The following is a 24,828-nucleotide window of genomic DNA, read 5'->3' on the forward strand; positions in this document are numbered from 1 at the left end:
CGGTGAAAGGAATGGGTCTGTGTCACACCCTCTCACCGAAGACTCAGGGAGTGTCCCAGATGAGGGGGAGGAAAGACTGTAAGAGCCAGACAGTGTCTTCTGGAGTAACAGGTAAATGCACTTGTCAACTCTCAACAGCTACTGTTCCCCACACAAGACAGGCCGCACAAGATCAAGCTGGTCAACCAATGGGGCCCACCAGGCCCAGTCCGAGTTTAGAAGACACATCAGTTGCAGGGGAGCAAGTCGGCTTTCTTCAGGGCCAGGCCTCTACCCATGTGCATGCAGCAACCCTAAATGCGCTCACTAGGTTACAGATACAAACGTTTAGAGAAAGAAGGGGAAGGACACGAAGTTAGAACAGGGACGGGAAGAGGGACACAGGAGGAGGTGGGGGGGGGTGAAAGGCAGATTTGGATTTAATCAAAGTAAAATACATTCGTGCATGAAGGAAAAAATAGGACCATTTAAAATTGTGCATTAAGAATTTTTTTTTCTTTTTTGGGAGGTGGGGTGGGTGTTTTGAGACTGTCTCACATTATTGCCTAGGCTGTCCTGGAACTCACCATGTACCACAAGCTGGCCTCAATCTCACAGTGGTCCTCCTATGTCACCTCCAGCGTGTTGGGATGCGCTCACTTATTACAACAGTTCTTAGCTGGACATCATGGCACACACCTGTAATCCCAGCGCTCCAGAAGCAGAGACAGGAGGATGGCTACAAGGTTAAGACCAGTCAGGACTACTTAAGATAAAAAATAAAAACAAAATACTTAAATAATACAAAATATGTATGTTCTTAGCATTCCTTGCTTAAAACTTTGCAATGGCTTCCCTCCTTTGGAGGAGCCATGCGGCCATACACTGTTGACTGTTCGCTCCGACCTTCCTCTACACTCCCAACCCACTTCCCGTTTGATCTGCTCTAACCACAACTAATCTCTTGTTATTCCCAAACACATCAGGCAGGTTCCCAACTCAGAATATTTGCACTTAGCATTTTTTAATTGAGTTAGGCCACTTAAGGAAACACAAATGTAGTGTGCTACAGTCATTTGAAATGAAGTCATGATTTGTCTGCTCCAAATATCCGTTCTCTCAGGTAGTCCATCCTTGCATCCTTTGTTGACAGTGCCATAGAGTTCCATTCAAAGTAAGGGACCTGCAAAGTAAGTCATTCATGTGAATAAAAGCAACGGCAAGTGTTTTTAATTTGATCTCCCCACCATTAGATGGAGCTCCCTATTGGTTTAATGAGGGGATATATAAGCTTACTAATGATAGCTTCAGAGATTTATAAAATGTAAAAAATGTAGAAATTATTTTTATAACTTTTTATTGATTCTTTGGGAATTTCAATCATGCACCGCAATCCTGCTCACCTCCCAGCCCCTTCCTATTTGCTCCTCACCCTGCAGCGTCCGCCACAAAAGAAACCCCACACACACAAATTAGTTAAAAACAAAACAAACAAAAAAACCACCTCACTCCTCCAGCTTTCTTGCCTCTCCAACACCTCTTCATTCGTCCTAGTGGCACCGGGAGCTTTGGTGTGTCACGCACGCTCGCAGTACACCCTTTTGTCCAGTCAGCCCGGCCCACCAATGGTCACTGCAATGAGTCCTTGGGCTGGTTCAAGGCCTCGGGCCTCTGGCACACCATCATCACTGCATCCTCACCAAAACTCCTCTCAGATATCCTGATGTTGCCCAGTCATGGAGGTCCTATAGCTATCGCTTGGCAGGACCAGTCCCTTCATACACTCCAGGTCATAGATGCGGTGGAAGTTAGGATGGGCCAAGGCAAGGCCCAGGATATGGGCCCGGGTGAGAGCTGAGCTGGTCAGTCAGCAGCACCAGGGCTGGCCCCCTAAGGCGAGGGGTGGAGCCAGCTCTCCTACACCCGTGCCATTGGGGCCAGCCCTCCCTAGTACTGGGGGGAGGCAGCTCTCCCATGAGGTGCGGGGCCAACTCTTTTTAATGAGGGGATATATAAGCTTTCTAACAATAGCTTCAGAGATTTATAAAATGTTATAAAATGTAGAAATTATTCTACTGGTCTCTAAGGTTATGAGCTAAGAGTGTGTATATGACTGACTTGTCACCCAGTATTTGTGGTTGCTGATGTGTGCGTGTGTGTGTGTGTGTGTGTGTGTGTGTGTGTGTGTGTGTGTGTGTGTACGTGCTAAAAAATTAAGGTGGGCACCATCTAGATACAGAAACAGGCTCTCCGTAGACACCACCTCTGACAGGCCCTAGATCTGGGACTTCTCAGCCTCCAGAAATGTTATAAATAAAAGCCTGTTATTTGATTAGCTCCCCGACTCCCTACCCCTCCAATAAGAAAGAAACCAGGTGTGGCGGCTCACGGCTGTGATACCAGCCCACCAGAGGCTGAGCCAGAGGGAGTGTACGAGGCCACGTTCAAGGCCAGACTGGGCAAAAACCATAGTGACTTCTAGACCAGCATGTGACCAAGTCTCAACCCCACTGTTTCTCCCACTTAAAAAAAAAAAAGGCGGTCCTCAGCTCCAGGGGCGGGGGGTGGGGGAGCTTTTCTTTGCTGGGCAGTGGTGGCGCACGCCTTTAATCCTAGCGCTCGGGAGGCAGAGCCCGGTGGATCTCTGTGAGTTCGAGGCCAGCCTGGTCTACAGAGCAAGAGTCAGGACAGGCACCAAAACTACAGAGAAACCCTGTCTCGAAAAACCAAATAAACAAACATAAATTAATTAATTAATTAATTAATTAATTAATGCTTTTCTTCTGTGATTGTAAGTCCAGCTGGTTTACAAAGCTAGTTCCAAGACAGCCAGGACAATTAAAAAGAGAAACCCTGCATCAAACAAACACAAAAACCCAAAACTTTTCTATATACCCTTGCTAACAGATTTTGAAGAAATCATATAAGGTGGTCAAGGATTTAAATGGCACAATAATGTAAAAAAAAAAAAAAAAAATTAGCTTAAAAACATATTTTTTTGCCCGGCAGTGGTGGCTCACACCTTTAATCCCAGCACTCAGGAGGCTGAGCCAGGCGGATCTTTGTGAGTTCCAGGCCAGCCTGGTCTACAGAGTGAGATCCAGGACAGGCTCCAAAACTACACAGAGAAACCTTGTCTCGAAAAAAACAAACAAAAAGGTTTATTTTTATATTGCATGTTTATTTGAAATCAAATGAGATTTGACATACTGTTCAATAATATATACATGGGCTGGAGAGATGACTCAGCAGTTAAGATCACATACTGCCTGAAGCGCAGCCTCTGACCTCGTGGAGCCTCGTGGAGCTTTCCTCCTGCCGCTGTCTAGAAAACATGTTCTGTCTCACAGCTCCCTCCATTCCCATTCCCACATCAACAACAGGCGTTTCCCCTACATAGTCTAGCTGTGGCTCACTAGCCTTTTCCTTTTAAAACCCTGTCCATATGTCTAGCATGCAAAAAATAAATATGCAAATCAGTAAAATTACCTTTTTTTTGGGGGGACAATGTCTCATTGTGTATCCCTGGCTGGCCTATAATGCAATATATAGACCAGACTCCTCACCCACCTGCCTCTGCTGTGTGTGTGTGTGTGTGTGTGTGTGTGTGTGTGTGTGTGTGTATGTGTGTGTGTATGTGTGTGTGTGTATGTGTGTGTGTGTATGTGTGTGTGTGTATGTGTGTGTATGTATGTGTGTATGTATGTGTGTGTGTTAGAATTGAAAGCATGAGCCACTACTGCCAGCTCTTCATTTGTTTGAGACAAGTTCTCACTATGTAATCGAGCCTAGCCTTGAACTTGCTATGTAGCACAGGCTAGCCTCAAACTTGAGATTCTTCTGCCTCAGACTTCTAAGTTCTGGGATTACAGGCCTGTACACCATGCCTTAGAGAACGTGTGTGTCTGTGTATATGTGGTGTGTTACGCACATGCATGCAGATACACATGCCCATGTGTGCCAGGAGAGCAAACAGTGTCCTGCTCTATCACTCTATGCCTTATTCCCTTGAGACAAGGTCTCTCAGGGGACAGCAGCTAGGCTGGTAGAGCAAGCTCCAGCGATGCACCTATCTCTGCCCACACAGCACTGGGATCATAGACGTGCCTGGCCCTACTCACCCCACCATGCCTTTTTAGAGGCTGAATTACATGACTGTTTCATACCTGAATAACACGATAGCCCAAAATTTCCAAATGTCGCTTTTTCATAGCAGATTTTCCTTTTAAGTGAGGAATGTTTGAACAAAAGGCTCTTACATCCAAAAAGTCTAAAGCAATCCTACAAAAAATAAAAATATTTACTTCCAAAACCAGTAACCACAAGCCTTTCAGGAAAAAGAACGTTTTCGTATAAACTAACCAAGGCTAAATGACTATAAATCAGTACAAAAGGGGGCTTTTTATTTTGTTCATTCTCTGAGACAGTCCCAAGCAGCCCAGTGTGGTGGTCTGAATGGCTGTTCCCCTGTCTCTCGAATTTGAATCCTTGGTCCCCATCTGGTGGCTCTACTTGGAGAGGCTTGGGGAGGTGTGGCATTGCTGGAGGAAGTATGTCGCTAAGGGGAGCTTTGAGGCTTCAAGAGCCACACGCCATTCCCAGTTTGCTCCCCCGGTCTCTGCCTGTGGTTCGAGATGTGAGCTCCGAGCTGCTCTGCTCCAGAGGCCATACTGCCTGCTGACGTGCTTCCTGCCTTGATGGTGACGGACTCTCGTCCCTCTGGAACCGTAAGCCTCCTTGTCTAAGGAGCCTTGCACATGGTGTTTATCACAGCCATAGAAATGTGACTAATACAGGCTAGCCTTGACCTACCACCCAAGTGCTGGGAAGACAGGCACACGCCACACCCAGCTCCAAATTATTTTCTACTTAAGAAATTAGTAACGAAAGTCAAACCTTTCCACTTAAAGAAACTATATAGCAAAACATCTCCTAACGCTCATGAGTTTGTTTGTCCACTATGCACTTACGAGATAGACTAGTCCGTAAAGAATTTATGCATAAAGTCAAAGCAACAGAGCTAGGGTCTGACCAGATGTGTGAGCACAGCAGCAATGCAGTAGTGACCAAGTGCTCTCCCAAGCACAGAGGCATGGACTACAAAGAAGGGAACCTGTGCCCCTGGCTAAGGATAACCAGGTCACTGCTTGGTCACGCAGACTGGCCCGTGTGAAGGAAACTGACTGGCGGAGGTACAAGAAGGACAAACCTATAGAGAGGCATGGTGTGGGATGTTTGGATCGCAGGTGCCAAAGCTACCAGCCCTAATGAAAGAGGCTACAGTACAATGCTGAATACAACCATTCAAAAACTACCCGAAAGCAAAAATGTGAATTACCTCTCAGATTCTGGTGGAAGGCTTGACTCAGCCCTCCAAGCATTTGATTCCCAGTATATTCTCGATGATTTCCCTGGGGTGATGCTATGGCTTCCATAAGGAAGAGGTTTTTTCCGTTTATCCAAAATGCATTCAAAATCTTATTTAAAAAAAGAAGAATCAATAGTATAAATTAGGTAAATTCTAGCAGTCAAAAGTTTAAGTATATTTTAAACATATTTATATATATTTGTATATGCACACATGTATTTAAAAGAGCAAAAAGAACAATATAGCTCCCTGATTAACCAACTCATTTTGTAAGGTATTGTTCAATGGTACTTTTCTTTGAAAATCAATAAATACCAAGCAAGGAGTAATGAACTACAGCACGTGGCTGGCTACACTTAGCACTGATCTAGGTCAAATCATATCAAAGAGTTTTGCTTTAAGCCAGGCAAAGTGATGCACGCCTGTAATCTCAGCACTTGGGAGGATGAGGCAGAGGGATGACAAGTTAGGATCCAGCTGAGCCAGACTGCCTCAAAAAAAGTTTTATTAGTACATTTTAAGTTTCAAAAACAAGTTTTATTTTAGCATCTTTAAGTTTCTTGGTCACATCTGAGGACGCTAAGACAGCACATCCGGAAACCAGGACAAGCCTTCCTACATAGACTGCATGGACAGGAACTAAGTTATCATGGACTGGTTTTTGGAGACAAAATGAAGCAATCAATGTAGGAGGAATGTACACACAGAAACTCGCCATTCTGGCCTCCCTTATGGATGCTAGATTTAGGCAAGGAGAGATTGGCAATGGTTACTGAAGTCACCCTCACGAGGGATTTGTCTCACAGATGAATCAGCCTGAAGAACATTACAAACCCATGGATGAGTGATCATTTTTGATACGATGCACTAAGAAATAGCCATCTGTGAGACAGTCTGGCCAAAGACAAATTAAAGCTAGAATCCAATTAAGCATCCACCTCTAACTGCTGCTTTACCAGAAAGGTAAGAGCAACATGACCGTGTCAAACGATGCCAAAGGGTTCAATCAGAAGATTCTCGATGACGAAACATTTTCCAATAAACTGTAAGAGGGGAAAAAGGGAGAAAAACAGAACTAAAGAAAAAAAGACAAATTAATCAAATAAAATGCTTGGATCCCAATTTGAACAAATATATATATATGAAACAACCATGAAGGCTATATAATATTTAAATGTAAATTATTCTGCCTTTTCATTACTGAGATGGGCTCTTGCTGTTGCTTAGCTAGTTAAGAATCCCAAGGCTCAAGTCATCCTCCTGCCTCAGCTTCTTCCATAACTAGACTACCAGTATATGCCACAGCTCCCAGCCTTATTCTGTGTGGTGGTTTGAATGACATGTTCCCTATATTCTCAAGCATTGAATACATGGTCCCCAGTTGCACTCATTGGGGAGGCTTAGGAGGTGTGGCCCTGCTGGAGGGAGTGCATCATTGGGGGCAGGCTTTGAGGATTCAAAGCCTCCCACCATCCTCCATGGACTCTGCTTCGGTTCCTGCCTCAAGTTCCTGCCGTGACTTCCCTGGATGACAGACTACTACTAGCTGTAAGATGAAATAAACCTTTTCTCCCCAAGTTGCTTTGGGTCGTGTTTATTAAAGCTAGAGAAAGCAGACTAGGGGGCTGGAGAGATGGCTCGGTGGTTAAGAGCACTGGGTTGCTCTTCCATAGGACCTGGGTTCAATTCCCAGCACCCACAGAGCAGCTCACAACTCTCTGTAACTCCAGTTCCAGAGGACCTGACAGCCTCACACAGACACACATGCAGGCAGAACACACCAATGCACATAAAATAAAAATAAATTATTAAAAAATAAAAGAAAAAGTTAACTAGGACAGATGGCCTCTGGTCTCTTTTTCTTTTTCTTTTTTTTGTTTGTTTGTTTGTTTTCAAGACAGGGTTTCTCTGTGCACAGAGAGATCCGCCTGGCCCTGTCTCCCAAGTGCTGGGATTAAAGGTGTGCGCAACCACCACCCGGCGACAGATGGTCTCTTTAACCACCAATGTGATGGTATTAGGAGGAAAGCCTTTAGGTGATTCATTCGTGTGGGCAGAGTCCTCATTGCCTTAGAAGATGCAGCAGCCTCTCTGAACAGGAAAGCAGCAGGAGAAGAGCGGCAGAGGCCACACTTCCCCTAAGGTCTTGCTGTGTGCTTGGTTTTGTTTGGTTGGTTTTGAGATAGGGGCTTGCTCTGTGCCGAGGCTTTGCTAAACCTCCAGAGAAGCTGGGGTTATAGGAATGTGCCACCATGTCCAGGCAGGACAGAATCTTGTTTTTGGTTTTTTTGTTTGGTTGGTTTGGTTTTTCAAGACAGGGTTTCTCTGTGTAGCCCTGGCTGTGCTAGAACTCACTCTGTCCATGTCCAGGCAGGACAGAATCTTGTTTTTGGTTTTTTTTGTTTGGTTGGTTTGGTTTTTCAAGACAGGGTTTCTCTGTGTAGCCCTGGCTGTGCTAGAACTCACTCTGTAGATCAGGCTGGGATTAAAGATGTGCGCCACCACTGCCCAGCAAGAACAGAATCTTTTCAGGATCCAGAAATGTTTAGTGAATCTGAGTCTGGATTTTACTTAGCACTGATGTAGATTAACTTTATTTTTTTTTTCTGAAAACAGCAATATTGAAGGTTATCAAAGGTGGGCCATGGGAGTGAACTTGAGAATTCATTTTATTTTTTTGTCTCTACTTTTGTATGTTTGAAAATTTTCATAATAAAAATTTGAAAAGAAATTATAAACCTGGGGTTTGAGAGATAGCTCAGTGATAAAGAGCACAGAAGGGCACTGAAGAGGACCTGGGTTGGGTTTCCAGCACCCACAAGTGACTCACCACCATGGGTAATTCCAGTTCCACGGGATAGGGTTCCCTCTTACGGTCGATGTAAGTATTAAGGCTACCCTTAGTGCACTTACACAAATGTGGGCAAAATGCTTATACACGTAAAATAAAAATAATCTTTACAAACAAGTGTAAACCTTTCTAAAGTTCCAGTTAATTAGGAGACTATTCAAGTGAGATTGGTCCAAAAGGAGCTGGTCATGTCCTGGTGACTTACCCACTATGTGGTAATACGCTGAAAGAGCAGAAGCCTTTACGCATCTGAGTCCTCCAAGGACTTCTGCCAGCATTTTATAGATCTGCTGCTGTGCTCCATTCATGACACCAATATCTTTAGAAAAATTATGAAAATTAAAAGCCATCCTAACTCTACAAACTGGAAAATATTTTTTTTTTTTTACCAGAGCCTCAGGGCTGACCAGGTGGCTCAGCAGTTTTGTAAAGGGCTCCCCACGAGCCTAAGGTCCCCCATGCCCCCCCAGCCTAAGGTCCCCCAGGCCCCCCAAGCCTAAGATGCTGTTTGGAAGGAGGGAACTGACCTCCACACATGCCTGTGTGTGCAACCACAGGCGCACACAGATTAAATACATTAAGAGCGTAATGCAATCTGTGTGGAAAAACTCTAAATTCAATAGGAGATAACTACCTGCTTGCAAGCGGTCAGTGTTCTAGGTAAGAAATTACTGTATAATGAATCCCACTTACAAGGGTATTTAACAAGCCACAATCCGTCCTGGAAACTCTGGCCATGTTGAGATTTAATGGTGATAACAATGTCTTATCTAATAATCTGTTCTGGAATTAGCTATACTCTCTTACCAAAAGAAAACAAACCTTTGTTATAATGTCCTTGACAAAAGCGATCATGAAACCACGGGATCTGATACTCGGGGCATTCCAAGCAGACTGCTCTATTTAACTCCATAAGGCGAAACTGGACCCTTGCACTTAGAGTTGAAGGTAAAACTGAAATGAAAAACAAATTACTAATGGATTTGGATAGCCCAGACCTAATAGAAACTTCATTTCTTCATATCATGACCCCCACTGCTGGTTGATACTTTAACTCTTACATGAGAGAGTCACTTCATTTGTGAATGCTCACATCTTTAAGTTGATACATTCAGTACCGTGGGAAAGTAACTTCATTTATGAATGTGTCACATCTTTTTTTTTTTTAATTTGGTTTTTCGAGACAGGGTTTCTCTGTGTAGCTTTGCGCCTTTCCTGGAACTCACTCTGTAGCCCAGGTTGGCCTCGAACTCAGAGATCCGCCTGCCTCTGCCTCATGAGTGCTGGGATTAAAGGTGGGATTAAATCCACCAACCGGCTGTGTCACATCTTTAAATTGATACATTTGATAACATGATTAAGACTGATTTCTGCCAGGAGATAATGGCACAGTCCTTTAATCCCAGCACTTTAATCCTAGGCAGATCTCTGCGAGTTCGAGGCCAGTCTGGTCTATAAAGTGAGTTCCAGGACAGCTAAAGCTGCTACACAGAGAAACGCTGTCTCAAAATACCAAAAAAAGTAAAAAAAAAAAAAAAAAAAAAAAGGCGATTTCTATATTTTGTGAATTTTAAAACTACATTTTAAATAAATGCTACCAATATTTTTCATTGACTTTCTTCCATATTTTGGAATTTATCATGAGGAAACAATCCATGGTTCATGTGTAACATGAATTATTTGTAATGAATTGGAAAACTATAAAATAAGAACTAAGAATCCCAAGATATAACTAAAGTGGCATGCCTGAAGTTCACGCACAAGGCCCTAAAATCAATCCACAGTGCTGCTTTTTTTTAAAAAAGGAGTTCCTGGTTTCAGATAATGAAAGTTTTATTACAGCTATATAATGGTATGCCATGATGAATCTAGTAAAAATATGACATCAAAATATTTTATAATATGGAAAGTTGTTCAGAATATAGTTCAATGAAAACAGCAACATAAAAAAACAATTTAAAGGCCAGGTGGTGGTGGCACACACCTTTAATCCCAGCACTCACGAGGCAGAGCCAGGCAGATCTCTGTGAGTTCGAGGCCAGCCTGGTCTACAGAGTGAGTTCCAGGACAGGTGCAAAGCTACACAGAGAAGCTCTGTCTGGAAAAACCAAACCAAAACAAAAAAATTTAAGATCCCCATCCATTTAAAAACATACTTTGATACATAAGTATTTATATGAGACCAAAAGTAAGACACAAAAGAAATACTTCAAGCACTCAGGGTGCAGCCTAGTGGTAGAGTGTGTGGTTAGCTCTTTCCAAACAAAAGAATTAAAGGAAGAAAAAGAAAGCATCGCCCCATTAAAGGGAGTTTTATTTGGTGGTAGAATTAGTGACAGTATCTAACTTTGATAGCATTTTCTGTGTTTTCTGAAGTTTCTATAATAGTCATAATTTTATTTTATTTTATTTATTTATTTATTTATTTGGTTTTTCGAGACAGGGTTTCTCTGTGTAGCTTTGTGCCTTTCCTGGAACTCACTTTGGAGACTAGGTTGGCCTCGAACTCACAGAGATCCGCCTGCCTCTGCCTCCCGAGTGCTGGGATTAAAGGCGTGAGCCACCACCGCCGCCCGGCATAATTTTTATTTTTTAAGACAGGATCTCAATAAAGTCGTGGCTGGCTTGGTCGGCTTCAAACTTTCAATCATCCTCTTGCCTCAGCCTCCCAAACGCTGAAACCAAGGATAATATATATATATATATAGTGTGTTATATATGTATTGTATATTTGTATATTATATATATTTACAAGTATATTTGCATATATATGTATACACACATCTCCACCCTGGAGATGAAACCCAGGGCTTAACAAATGCTAAGCAAGCATTCTATCATTAAACTACCCCTTGGTCAATCATAAACTGCTTTTATTAACAGGAAATAATGTGCCAGGTGGTGGTGGCACATACCTTTAATCCCAGCACTCGAGAGGCAGAGCCAGGAGGATCTCTGTGAGTTCGAGGCCAGCCTGGCCTACAGAGCGAGATCCAGGACAGGCACCACAACTACATAGAGAAACACTGTTTGGAAAAAACAAAAACAAACAACAACAAAAAAACCCAGGAAATAATGTTATTAGCCTTTAAATGCTTCAGTATGGACACAAATGACACTTGCATATAAAATATATTTAATAAATTCTAAAAATAAAATGCAGATACATACTTTCAAGTTGAGAATCTAATCTGGCTAAGAACTCAATGTTAAACATTTTCTTTAGTAGATCTTCTGGAAAACATTGAAGTGTGGCCAAAGAAAAACCAAGAAACACTAATGTAACAGGATCCAATGTACCTAAAAAATAAGTTTAAAAAGCATAATGTACAGCTGTTTCACATATACATATAGATAAGCTGTTCAGCTAAAGCTAAAGTTTTTTTAATCATTAAAAAAAGAAAATAAATCATATGAACACAGCACTCACAAAATTTATATGATTACAAGTCAACATTAATTCTGGGGTAGGGACAGAGTAAGAAAGATGGACAAGAGAGAAGTCCTGTCGACCCAGGAATAGTGGCATATACCTCTGATCCCAGCATTCAGGAGGCAAAGGCAGGGGGATCTCTGTTTGAGGCCAGCCTGGTTATATACTGAGTTCCAGACCAGCCAGGGTTACACTGTAAGACCCCGTCTCAAAAAATTAAAGCAAGCCAGGCAGTGGTGGCCCACGCCTTTAATCTCAGCACCCAGGAGGCTGAGGCTGAGGCAAGCAGATCTCTGTGAGTTCGAGGCCAGCCTGGTTTACAGAGTGAGTTCCAGGATAGCTGGGGCTACACACAGAGAAACCCTATCTATAAAAAATAAATAAATAAAATAAAGCAAAATAAAATAGTGTGGGGGGTACTGTGGTAATACTTGTGTTTCTTGATGTCTCAGTACTTTTCCCTTGGCAATTCACTCTGTGTAATTCAACTCTTATACCAGGAATGTTACCTTTGTTACACTTTAAAGGTTGTAAAAACTGCTTCAAAAGAGAAGGAATTCAACACACACAGACAATGATCTGTGAGAGTAATCTCAGTCCCTGGATACTAGAGTCTTTCTCAGAACGGATTAAGTCCTGGGCTGAGCATCTCATATACATGAACTCATTCAACCTCACCTCTCTCTACAGCAGGACCAGGTCCCAGCTCCGCCTGACAACTGAGCATCGGAAAGGGAGGCACTGAGGGGAGAAACTGCCCAAGGCCACCGAGTTAGCAACTAACTGCAGGGAGGGGTTTAACTGGGAAGGGGCAGTGCCGGGACCCATGGCTTCCTGCAGGGCTCCAGAGCAGGCTAACCATACACCTGTGCTCAGACCTCACCTGCCCTCCTTTACCTGCTACCTAGATCACAGCAGGGGACGATGCTTGAAAGTTCTTCACCTGACTTGCCTCACTAAGAGACACTTCTTATGTAGGAGAAGGGACAGACTACCATGACCCACTGGCAAGACAATTCTCAGGAAGGCCAGAAACAACAAATTCAAAGTCTTTACAGGTGGGAGTACACAGCTATAATCCCAGCACCCGGGCATCTCCAAGTTTGAGGCCAGCCTGGTCTACAGAGTGAGTTCCAGGATAGCCAGGGCTACACAGAGAAACCTTCTGTCTCGAAAAAACAAAAAGAAAACAAATAAACAAAAAAAAAATCCAATTTCTATGTCTCTGTTTGAGACCATGTGGAAAAGATGAAGTTTCATTTCTCTCTGGTTGCTGACTTATAACTAAATGAGCCAACACATCAAACCTCAGCTTTAGGTCTGATCTCCCCACATACAGCTTTACTACTAGAAAAGAACACAGCATTTGCCATGCATGCATTCATGGCCTCATGCATTCACACCACAGCCCTCTTTTACGTGTAGTTAATGGACACAGTAGTATAAGACACCATTAGACACTCTCTGGCTGATAAATCCCATAAAATACAGATAGCCCATTAGCACAGAGTCTCCAGGTCTATATAAACACACCCAATATGGCGTCTAGCATCTACACAGGATGTGAAGCTCCCCCTGAGCACGGCTGTTGGGCGGATGACTTGGCACCGGGCACAGCCAACAGCCCTAAGACTAGTTCCTGGCTGCCTTTCCTGCCTGAACTCTACTACCCAACCTCCCTGTCCCCACTCCTGACACAGAATCTGTGACTACTGAAGCAAGCACACATGTTCTTACCACAGCTCCTGTTCCGTTCTCTCTCGCTGGGGCTCTCTCCCCTATCCACTGGCCATGTCATTTCCTCAAAATCATCTGCAGGCAGAGTTCCTGACTAGTCCATCAGCACTCACTCCACCCCAGGACAGCCCACTCCACTATGCTCCATCCTCCACGCCTGCACTAATTCGCTCAAGAGTACTTGACCTTACAGATTCGTACATCCATACGTCAGTGCCCCTCACACAACACAGGAGTCTACCACTTCCGTTCCCCTCACACAACAGGAATCTAACATTTCCACTCTCCTGCATCCCAGTGCCTGGGACAGTACCTGACAAGCAGCAAGTTCATGTCTACTGCTGACGACAAAGACAGAGCTATGAGCCAGACAGATCAGCTCTAAAACTGCCAAGTCATATGGACAAGTGGGATGGGTCAATCCAACCCAAAGTAATTAGGACCCCAAAAGCAAAGAGAAGGAAAAAAGAAAGAAACTCCCAAACTCTGCTATCTGCTTCCAATAGTACAAAGGCCTACTATTTTTTCCAGTACTAAAACATTATTGGAAACTTTTAATAAGAGACACAGTTGTCTCCAGCCGAGCAGTAACCTTTCAGACAATTCATAAACATCTACCAAGCTCTTAAGAAATGTTTACTTTAGCTGGGCAGTGGTGGCCAACGCCTTTAATCCCAGCACTCAGGAGGCAGAGGCAGGTGGATCTCTGAGTTCAAGGCCAGGTCTACAGAGTGAGTTCCAGGACAGCCAGTACTACACCGAGAAACCCTGTCTTGAAAAACAAAAAAACGAACAAACAAACAAAAAAAACCAACAAAAAGGTTTACTTTAAAAAAGCCAGTAGGGGCTGGAGATATGGCTCAGCAGGTAAGAGCACTGGCTACTCTCCTGGGTGACCCAAGTTCAATTCCCAGCACACACAGTGATAGTTCACAACCTTCTAACTCCAATCCCAAGGAATCCGACACTGTCTTCTGGCCTCTGTGGACACCAGGTACAGGCATGGTGCATAGACACACAAGCAGGCAAAACACCCATGCACAGAGAATAAAAATTTTAAATAAATTAAAAATTAACTATTAAAATGGTCCAAAATGGGGGCTGGAGCAATGGGTTAAAGGTTACGAGTACTGACTGTTCCTCTAGATGAGTGTTTCTCATCCTGTGGGTCATGACCCCTGTGGGGGGCCAGATGATCCTTTCATGGGGTACCTAAGACCACTGGAAAACACAGACACTTACATCATGATTCATACAACATTAGTACAAAGTCACCACAACATGAGGACCTGTATGAAAGGGTCAAAGCATTAAGAAGGTTGGAAACCACTGTTCTAGAGGATCCCGGTTTGATTCCAGCACCCACATAGCAGCTCACAACCATCCATTAACACAGTTCCAGAGGATCTAATGTCCTCCTCTGGCCTCCACGGGCACCAGACATATAAATGGTGCATAGACATAAATTAAACAAATCACTCATACACATAAAACTTAAAAACTGGGTCCAAACCATCACACAGTGGGTGTACCCCAAGGCACCTTTGGGGACACCGTGTAACACAGTCACCACCAGCACACATAAATAGAGGAGATGGAAGAGCCAGCTGAAACAGAGCAACCAGACGATCTGGAATGTGGTATATCGTCAATAATACAGCCAATCTCTGTTATTTTTGAAAATCAGGAAGAAACAGGAAGGAGGTGACAAAATTAAACAAAGCTCATTTAAAAAAAAAAAAAAAGAAGACAACTGAGGAGGCTGAGCACCAGGATCAAGACTTCCAGGCCAGCAGCTGGCTCAGGACAGTGCTCACTACAGAAGCGTGAAGGTCTGAGCTCCAGCCTCCAGAACCCATGTACAAAGTTGGCGTGGCTGCGTGCATCTGCAGCCCCGTGCTGGCGGGGGAGACAGAAGGATCCCAGCAGCTCATCCAGCCCTCCAACCTAGCCCATCAGAGAACTCTAGGGTCGGTTCTGACCACGCCTCAAAAAATGAGGGAGATGTCTGGGGGGGGGGGCTCACCTGGCAAGGTTTAGAACCTGAGTGTGGATCCTCAGAACCCACGTAAAGCTGAGGAAATGGGAGGCAGAACAAGAGCATGCTGGGAAGCTCATGGGTCAACTACCTAGGAAAGCACAGTCACAAGACACAAGGAGGAAAGTCAAGCACCTGAAAATCCCCCGAGATTGTCTTCCGTCACTCACACACTAGAACACACACACACACACACACACACACACACACACACACAAACACAAACACACCCTCTGTGTGCACACATGCACACATAACCTTCCTGTATGGGAAAATAAATAAATAAGTTGGTAACAAATTGGGAAATTTGATAACGGTCTAGATGGCAGTGTTCACTATCCTGGTTATGGTGCTGGCATAGTGGTCACAAGAATGTCCCCTTTCCATGAAGCACATACAGAGGATAACTCAAAGGTTCATCGTATGCAGGCAAATGCTAGAGGTCAAGCTAGACTTGGGATTAAACTACACAGATGTTTGTCCCTTCCATTTTAATAGGTGTCTGAAAACCTTAAAACAAAAACGAAAAAATCAAAAGCTTCTCCGCAGAAGTCAACACTAAGTTAAAAGTGTATGGGGGGGTAGTACTCCATACAGACTATGAGAGATGAAACAGATAACCACTAACAGCAACAAGAAACATTGGAGTGGTTACTTGGGGTACCATTAGGAAGACTTTAAACACAGACTCTTAGGTGTTCAGGGACTATTGAAGTTTCTTAGTGTGCCAACAGTGTGTGCTGATACAAGAGTCTGAGCACTCTGGGCGGATGTATGCTTCAGTAATACAGCACAATATGCTTTGAAATAGCTGTGGGTGGGGGAGCAAGCAAGAGATAAAGCAAGTAGGACAGAACAGTAACATTATCAAGTCCACACGGTGGCTATATTGGTGTTCCTTGTTCAATTCTTACGTAAGTCTCATATTTTCATACAAAAAAGTTTCAGAGAAATGGATACTTCTCTTGAGACAGGGTCTCTCAAGACACAATAGGTGGGGAGGGAGGTGGATGGATGGACGGATAGACAGATTGACAGACAGACAGATAGATATCCATCCCAGGCAGCCTCGAACTCACCTCTATAGCCCAAGCTAGTCTCAAACAAGCAACCTTCCTGCCTTACCAAGTGCTGGTTTTACAAAAATATACCACCACACCCAGTTTTAAACATTTGTAGTACAGAATTTCCAGTTATTATGAATACCCAATTATTGAAGGCCACTGTAACAGCTTTAGCTCACAGTTACAAGAATCTACTCATTCATTATATTGCCAAACATTTTACCTACCTACATAAGAATTAAGGCACTGGACACACGCTCCAAAAAACTCATCCCTTTGAGGTGGATCATAGTTCAAAATGCTGAATGGAAGAATAATAGCATGGATTGAAAAAGGATGGATCTGTATTAACAAAACAAAAATTTAGTATAAGCTTCCGCAAAATTAATTTTAATCTACCATTTTAGATGAAGTCTTTCTAACATGCCTATAATGAGATTATAAACATATCACTCATTAACTTTTGCATCCTGCAATGACTGATTTAAATTTGTGCCTATTAGTAACTATAAAAATGTTAGTACAGAAAAATAAATCAGCCAGCCTAAACTTAATTCCGGTAGGGGAAAATCCCTCGTGTCCCAGGATCCACCACTCACTGAAAATGAACAGGAAGCAGCCCCGTTAGCTCCATGTCATCAATGCATTCAGAATAACAGCACTCTACAGCCAAAGAAGTCCCTCAGTTCACAGCCACCGGCACTGTTCTCCCGTACATTTCTGTCCTTTGGTATTTTTGAGTCAGGGTCTCACTCTACAGCCCCAGCTGGCTTCAAACTCAAGGTCAATTGCTGAGACTGTGGACGTGAGCAATGATGCCTGGCAGTACTGGGGGCTGGCCCCAAGGCCACGCATCTAGACGAGCACTCTACCACTGAGCTGTGTCCACTTCGTTTTTCATCTCTGTGCTCACTCAGTCATCTAAGCATCTGTCGGGCACAGAGCTAAGCAAGTAAGACATTTTTACCTTCATTTGTGAAAAATACTAGCTTCTGAACAAAGACCCCATCCTAATATACAGATAACAGTGATTTTGTAAGTATCTTCTCCTTTGATCCATAAAGGAGCTTTGCCACCGTAATTCCAGAAACAAATATGCACTGACAACTTAGGAATGGTGGTGTCAGTGAATACCTTAGTATTGTCTCAGTCTTCACGCTTATCTCACATTGTGTGTGTGTGTGTGTGTGTGTGTGTGTGTGTGTGTGTGTGTGAGATGCGCGTCTAAGTGTGTGTGCCGCATCCTCAAGTGTAAGTCAGAGGACAGCTTTGTGTAGTTGGTTCTCCTTTCCATGTTTATCACAAGGACTCTGAGCAGCAAACTCAGGTCCATCAGACTTGCATTGCTGGGAGGCAAGTCCATTTACTTACGAAGCCATCTTGCCAGGCCTACAATTGTTTAATTGTGATACCCAGGATTATAGGGAAAAAGAGAATATTAAAAATTGGTTATTCCCTACCATGCAAATAAGCCTAATATTCTAAATATTACCTTCCAATTAAAAAATTCTGACTTCTGATCTTAGCTGGGCGTAGTGGTGCATGCTCTAATCCCAGCACTTGGGGGGCAGAGGCAGGAAGATTTCTGTGAGTTTGAGACCAGCCTGGTGAGCCACACAGTGAGACCCTTTCTCAAAAAATTAAACAAAAAAGCCTCTGACTTCTTAAGGCCTGACCGATTCAAAGGATGACCACTAATCTCTCCAGATCTATGGCTAAAGGAACAAGGAGGCTGTTTTCTTTTGTCTGAGACAAGGTCTATCTGTGTGTCCACTCTGACCTTAAACTCTTGGCGATCCCCTTGCCTTGGCCTGTTAAATGCTGAGATTATAAGTGTGCCATCACACCCTCTCCAAAGGAGCTTGAAAGCGGAGAAGAACAACCTGGTGAGCCAGAAGCTACAATTTTCAAACTTCACCCTCTCATCTAAGTTCGAAAAGTATCTAAGTATTTAAATACACGCACGCACGCACGCACGCACGCTTCAGGAAGCTGACAGCAGTGTAAAAGTAACGTCTAACACTGAAATTTCACCTTTTCGATCTGCTGAACCACCACCGAAGCTATCCTATCGAGCAGCGGAGTGCTGAGGTAGTTAGTTTTGGAAAGAAAAGACGCGATCTTTGCAACGTTGGTGCCATCGATTTCATCCACATGGCGCTGTAGAGCAGCAACTGACTCCTCAACAAAGGACTCGTGAAGCCATTCTCCTCTCAAAGACTTCAGCTCCTCCCACAGCAGAGCCAAGCTGCTGCACTGCTGGAGTCGATGGTGGCCCCAGTGATCTAATTTTTGAAGGAGATTCAGTTGCTTTCTGCTAGTGCTGGCCGAGCATATGGGGTCATTCTGAATCCACCTCATGAGAGACACTACGAAATCACTCAGCTCCTTTAAGTCACACTGTGGTAAGACCGCTTCAATGCGGGACACGGCCGTTTCGCTGAGGTGAGGAGAGGGAAGCATGGACAGTGCAGAGACCAGGACAGAGGTCTCACTTGGTGTGACGCTAGCTTCCAACCGACTAGGAAAGGAAAAAGGGCGAAAACGAAAAGGACATAATCAGCACACCAGCAATGATAAAAAACACACAAACTATGTGAATTAAAATACTGTTATACAATTGTCATCAAAGGTGAGGTAATCTTAGAAAGCCAGTTCATTGAAGATTAATTCACAGGGTCATTAGGAGTAACTAAGGAAAGACTAAGGTAACATAACCATGCTCCACACTTCATGCAAAAACAAAACCACCATCAATGGGAAAGAAAAGGTCAGCATCAGAAGAGTGCCCAGTGCAACTGCTGCTGCGGAAGACTCAGAGCTCAGTGTCTGCACGGCCATCCGAGCCGCTGCGACCCTGAATAGACTGGCACAGGGAGATCCTCAACAACACCAATTCCCTTCTTAGTTACGTGTACCAGAAACACAGTCTCAAAACACAACAGCCAGACACCTGACCTCACTCTCTACTCCTCCTTTGCTAAATCTGCACAGTAACTATCCCACCATGAGAACAGCAATTCTTAAACAACAAATTCAGGACTGGCCTCTTTAAGGAACCTTTAGGTTTAGAAGTGTGGAAGAAATTATTCAATCCACATTAAATACAAAACTGAGTCATTGTGATTTTATTATTTGTTGTTTTTTGGAGTTCTGAGCTCCTATATAGAAAGAACAAACACACACATAACCCCACTGATTGCTTAGAAAATAAAATAATCATGATATTCCATGTTAGCCATGGTGCATTGGTCGTTTGCTATTAGTAAACTTAAAGTAAAATTAGTAATACTTCATTTTAGCTCAACCAAATCAATGGAAAAGTGAGAAGACAATGTTACATATCCAGAGAAAATATGGTCATTTTCAGTTATGGATGTAAAGGGAAAACTGTACATATGTTTGCTTAGTTGTTTAGTGGTCCTGGGATCACATGAGGGGCACATGCTAGTACGGTACAGTAGGTATAGCACAGATCTTAGAACGTCAATAACAAGCCACTCAGTTCTGTCTAGAAAATTCCAGCTATTTTATACACTATAAAGCAAACATGGATAGATATCTAAATGCAGCACTAATTGAATATTTTATTCTTTAAATACTTAAGTCTTACCTGAGAATTAATTCTCTAAGTTTCACAAAAAGCTCCTTATTTTGGAAATGTAGACAACTCAATGCTTGTATTATCTTCAGTAGCTCTATCGATTTATAGTTATCCAAATGTTTATACAGAACTGAAGCAATTCTAAAAACAACATGTATTATAAGCAGGTCATTCACTTATTTATTGAACAGTCACTAGTCAGACTTCATGCCACACATTCTGCTCTATGCTAAATTTCAGTACAAATGTCCCCTCTTCAGTTCTTACAGAACTGTCAAGATGTTGACAGGAACACAAATAACTAAAGTCAAGTAAGAGCAATCGTGAAGTGTGAGTTTGAAGAGGGGGAAAAGCACAGCTTCCGGGGCTGGGAAGGTCACTCAACAGTAAAGAGCACTGGCTGCTCCCCCAGGGGCCTGGGTCTAGTCCCCAGCACCCACAGGGTGGCTCACAGTGCTCTCTAACTCCAGTTCCGGGGGAGCCAGCACCCTCCGCCGGACTCTGCAGGCACCAGGCATGCACGTGGTTCAAATACACACACACCTGCAGGCCAAACACTCATGAACATATTTTTTACAGAATATTTTTCTAAAAAGGGCATAGCTTCACTTCCCAAATTACAAAGAGGAAAAACAGAAAGAAAAGCTCACAGAACAGACATCAAATTCCACATCTACTGCCAAGAATATTTTTACCATGAATTACTAGCAATTAGCAACACCGATCTCATTTTTTTCTGGCCCTGGGAGCTGGGGGAGAGGATGGGGGGGTAAGCTAAAAGCAATAGAAAGAGGAGGAAGAGGAGGAGGGAACTGTGATGAGAAATGATACAGAGGACACTGAACTAAAGGAACATGTAATACAAAAAAAAAAAGAATTAAGTATACGTAATTTGGGTTTCTTTTCCTTCTTAAATCTCACATCACTGAGCTACTGGGCGGTATTGCAGGCAACCGTGAGACAAGCGCTCAGGAAGCCAAGTGTTCTGGAGACAGCATCCTTCTGCAAGCAGGGCACTGGCTCTGCACACACTATGGTGCTCTGCTTCAGTCTAACCGCATCGGGAAAGGAAAGGAAAACCGCTGTAAACAACTCTCACTGTCGTGAAATCACAAACATCCGGGAACATAAACAATGCCTTCCTAGGTCATTCCTTATTACTTCAAAACAATCAGACACAAGTATTTCTGTTATTTTGTCTTTTTTTTTTTTTTTCCAGAGCTGAGGATCGATCAAACCCAGGGTCTTCTCTACCAATGAGCTAAATCCCCAACCCCCAGACACAAGTATTTCTGTCAGTAAAAAAGTAGATACTTCTGAGTGACAACTAAACCGAGCACCATGAACTCAGGAAAGACTACTTTTTAATCAAGTGCGCGTTTCTGTTTTCCATGTCTCCCAGTGCTCCCAACACTGTCAGCGCTTGCTGGCTGGTCAGCTCCTCTGACATCAACAGTAGAGCTGATTTAAGCCTAGAAACAAAAACACGTTTTTTTAATGTTAGAAAACTGGCTTCCAAATTGTTTTAATTCACAGTTTTGGGGTAACAAATAGAAAACTACAGATCCCTCTACTTCCTATGGACGCCTTGAAAGCCCTGCTTAAGGGAAACTGCTCATCGTACATCTACATCTACAGACTGCTGAAATTCCTGGGCAGAAGCAATGGCTCTGCAGGTAAGAGTGTGTACTACTTTTGCAGAAGACCTGAGTTTGGTTCCCAGCATCCATTTCAGGTGGTTCACAACCCTCTGTAACTCCAGCTCCAAGGACTCCAACACTCTATAGGACTCCAAGGGCATCTGCATTTTCTCCCTCCCTCCCTCCCTCCCTCCCTCTCTCTCTCTCTCTCTCTCTCTCTCTCTCTCTCTCTCTCTCTCCTTCTCTCTCTCTCTCACACACACACACATAATATTTTTAAAAGACAACTATAATTCTAAATATTCCATATACTTATACTGAGTAGGGGAATCATATGCATTGCATAATTCTAGCCTCAATCTAGGAAGGGAGAAGCGAATGGTATTTGTAATTAATTTAATATTTACTTATCTTCTAGCAATATCTAAATGTTTTAAATGTAGTAAGATCTAACCAAAACATTATAAATATTCCTATGTATATCATAGCCAATCAAGTGTCAGGCACTGGTCTATAATCCAGCTATTTGAGAGGCTGAAACAAAATTGCAATACTTTGTAAGATTGTCTCAAAATAAAAAGTAAATAGATAAGAGTGATTGCCTAATATGTGAAAGACCCTAGATTTAACTCCCAACACAACAACAAAAAAATCCAACTAAATATTCCAAATATCTATATCTATACCAATAGCCTATGAAAACAGAACTTCTTAAAAAAAGGAGATGAACCAGACCAAACTCACTCGAGCTGTAGGGGCACCTGTTACTGTGCACCTAAGTGTTTCGGTTTTGTTTTTAGGGGAGGGGTTGAGATGGGGTTCTGCTTTGCAGCTGAGGCCAGCCTGGGACTCCATGTGCAACCCAGAGTAGCCTCAAACTCACACTATTCCTCCCAAGGACTGGGATCACAGCCTGGTACCACAATATCCAACCAAGAGTGTGCTTTCTTATTTATTTATTTATTTTCTTAATTACTGCCAATGTTTGTTTTTTTTTTTTTAAATCATTCTTAATAACAGAACTATTTGTTCTGGAATTGGAATAAATATTTGTAACACATATTCATCATTAGCATTGTCTTAGTTAGGGTTTCTACTTTGGTGCTAAAACACCATGACCAGAAGCAACCTGGGGATTTTGATGGTGAACGTGATAAAGATAATGGGTGTAAAATGACCCACTGTTTAGACTACTAAATCCTACACTCTTCTGCTGGGTAAGGAGTCTCATGCCTCTGGGTGAACCCAGGAAGGACTAATACTTAGGTGGGGCCCTCATTTTCTGTCTGGTCCACTGTGTAGGACACACCAGTAGTCTAAAAGTTGGAAGTCAGAAGAACCAAAGAACAGAGTATAACAGATGATCCCGTTTCTTCAAGTGACATGATATGGAAAGAAACTGGCAAGCATATTGCTTTATGCCATAACAGAGTATAACAGTTGAATGGGGTCATTTTGATGAGTTTCGGGGTTCCGAGGAGAGCTAAACATGAAGACTCCGACATGAAAAGTAAACTTACTGTTTCCTTATCTCAGGTTCTGCCACCGGTCCCAACGTGGCAAACAGTCTGACGAAGCTTACAGGGTTACCAGCCGACCCGGGGATCATCTCAGCTAACCTCCTTCGAGCCACGTCAATAAATTCAAAACTGTGGAACTGCAGAGACTGATACAGACTGAAAATCCTACTGATGGACTCCAAGTCAAGATGGCTCATATTGCTTATAAACACTCTATTACATCTCTCTAAGAGTGGGTAATAACTACACTTGACATTGCGAAGGAACAGTAATATCCTCCTTGCCGAGTTGACCTTGGAAGCGTCTACATCGTCAAAAAGAAGTTCTGTTTTGTTCACAAGTCGTTCTTGAAAGCAGTGGGATATTAAAGAAGAAATGCTGACCATCAAGACAGACAAGGCCCTGAAGGAGAAAACAAATACACAGACTTTTATATTCCTAACAAAAATGACCGATTCTAAATTAAATGACTAGATATGGAAAGAAACTGGCAAGCATATTGCTTTATGCCATAAATTGTTTCGTTTATTTTTACTTTTTTCTAGCATCGTGAGAAACAGTCCTCTGGCTCTGACCAGGGAGTCCCATGTTTTCTGCTGCCACATGCAAAAATGTGATGATTGGCTGGGGACATGGCAGGCAAACTCAGTAAGTTAAAAATCTTAGCTCCTTCAGAGATCCCAAGAATACCAGTAGCTTTTGCCATCACTGTTGTATTGGACGAGGATGATGAACTCACAAGAGATGCAGTTATAGTGATGACTGACAGATCTCCGTCTGCACCCAAAGCCCAGCACCCTCACACACCCACCATGCCCAAATAAATGTACCTTAAGTCCTGTATGGTTTCCAAGTTCCTATTTACAATATCAGCTATTTTTCCCATTAATGGGCTAAAATACAAATGTTGATCAGCCAGGCAATTGGAAAATACTGACAGCACATTAGTATCAAACCTATTAAAAGAAATTCGAGGGAGATTATTAGTATCATTTAGAACACACAATGCAGTCATAAAATAATAAGCAACAAAAAACTAATATATTACTAATACAAGGTGAAGGTTTTTCAAGGGCTGTGAATAAGTCAGTGATTGGTTGTGTGCCCAGCATGTGCCAGGCCCTGGGTTTGGGTTTGATCCTCAACATAAAAAAAAAAAAAAAAATGTAATTTCAAACCAGGCACACACCTTTAATCCCAGCACTTGGGAGGCAGAGGCAGAACTCACAGGACCTCTGAGTTCTAGGCCAGTCTGGTCTACAGAGCAAGTTCCAGGACAGCCAGGGCTACACAGAGAAACCCTGTCTTGAAAAAACAAACAACAAAAAATAAAAATAAAAAACATCAAATTTTCCAAGGTGAGTTGACTATTATTATAAAAGTATCAAATGATCAGACTTTTAAAGTCCAGTACATCAGAAAGATTTAAAAGAGACTCACTCAAAATGATTTGAGTTTCACTATTAACTTTTTAAGGTAACATGGAATATTGACTCATTTGCATATTAGCAAATAAGTAAAAATCTCTAGATAGGAAAAATGATCCTGTTTCTTCAAGTGACTGACAAGACAAAGATGCACTGTAAGACATTTC

General features: G+C 42.8%; 1 protein-coding gene across 2 annotated transcripts in view; it reads right to left on the bottom strand.

Moving 5' to 3' along the window:
• Positions 1-268: 268 nt before the first annotated feature.
• The window catches only part of Fastkd1 (FAST kinase domains 1), a 30,347-nt gene continuing 5,787 nt past the window's right edge, over positions 269-24,828 (bottom strand). Inside the window, exons 3-14 of one of the 2 annotated variants that reach the window (XM_028881992.2) lie at positions 24,065-24,190; positions 23,235-23,636; positions 21,436-21,546; positions 20,084-20,215; positions 18,505-18,991; positions 16,698-16,812; positions 11,370-11,498; positions 9,021-9,152; positions 8,404-8,517; positions 5,318-5,456; positions 4,146-4,260; positions 269-1,162 (exon numbers count right to left, since the gene is read on the bottom strand). In XM_028881992.2, coding sequence (XP_028737825.1) covers positions 1,067-1,162; positions 4,146-4,260; positions 5,318-5,456; positions 8,404-8,517; positions 9,021-9,152; positions 11,370-11,498; positions 16,698-16,812; positions 18,505-18,991; positions 20,084-20,215; positions 21,436-21,546; positions 23,235-23,636; positions 24,065-24,190 — 2,098 coding nt within the window. In that variant the 3' untranslated portion in view covers positions 269-1,066. Of the gene's footprint in view, positions 1,163-3,139; positions 3,305-4,145; positions 4,261-5,317; positions 5,457-8,403; positions 8,518-9,020; positions 9,153-11,369; positions 11,499-16,697; positions 16,813-18,504; positions 18,992-20,083; positions 20,216-21,435; positions 21,547-23,234; positions 23,637-24,064; positions 24,191-24,828 lie in introns of those variants that run through there. The other variant, XM_037204857.1, reaches the window with a different exon arrangement.

The sequence above is a fragment of the Peromyscus leucopus genome, chromosome 4 (assembly GCF_004664715.2).
Source record: "Peromyscus leucopus breed LL Stock chromosome 4, UCI_PerLeu_2.1, whole genome shotgun sequence".
NCBI classification, from domain to species: Eukaryota; Metazoa; Chordata; class Mammalia; order Rodentia; family Cricetidae; genus Peromyscus; species Peromyscus leucopus.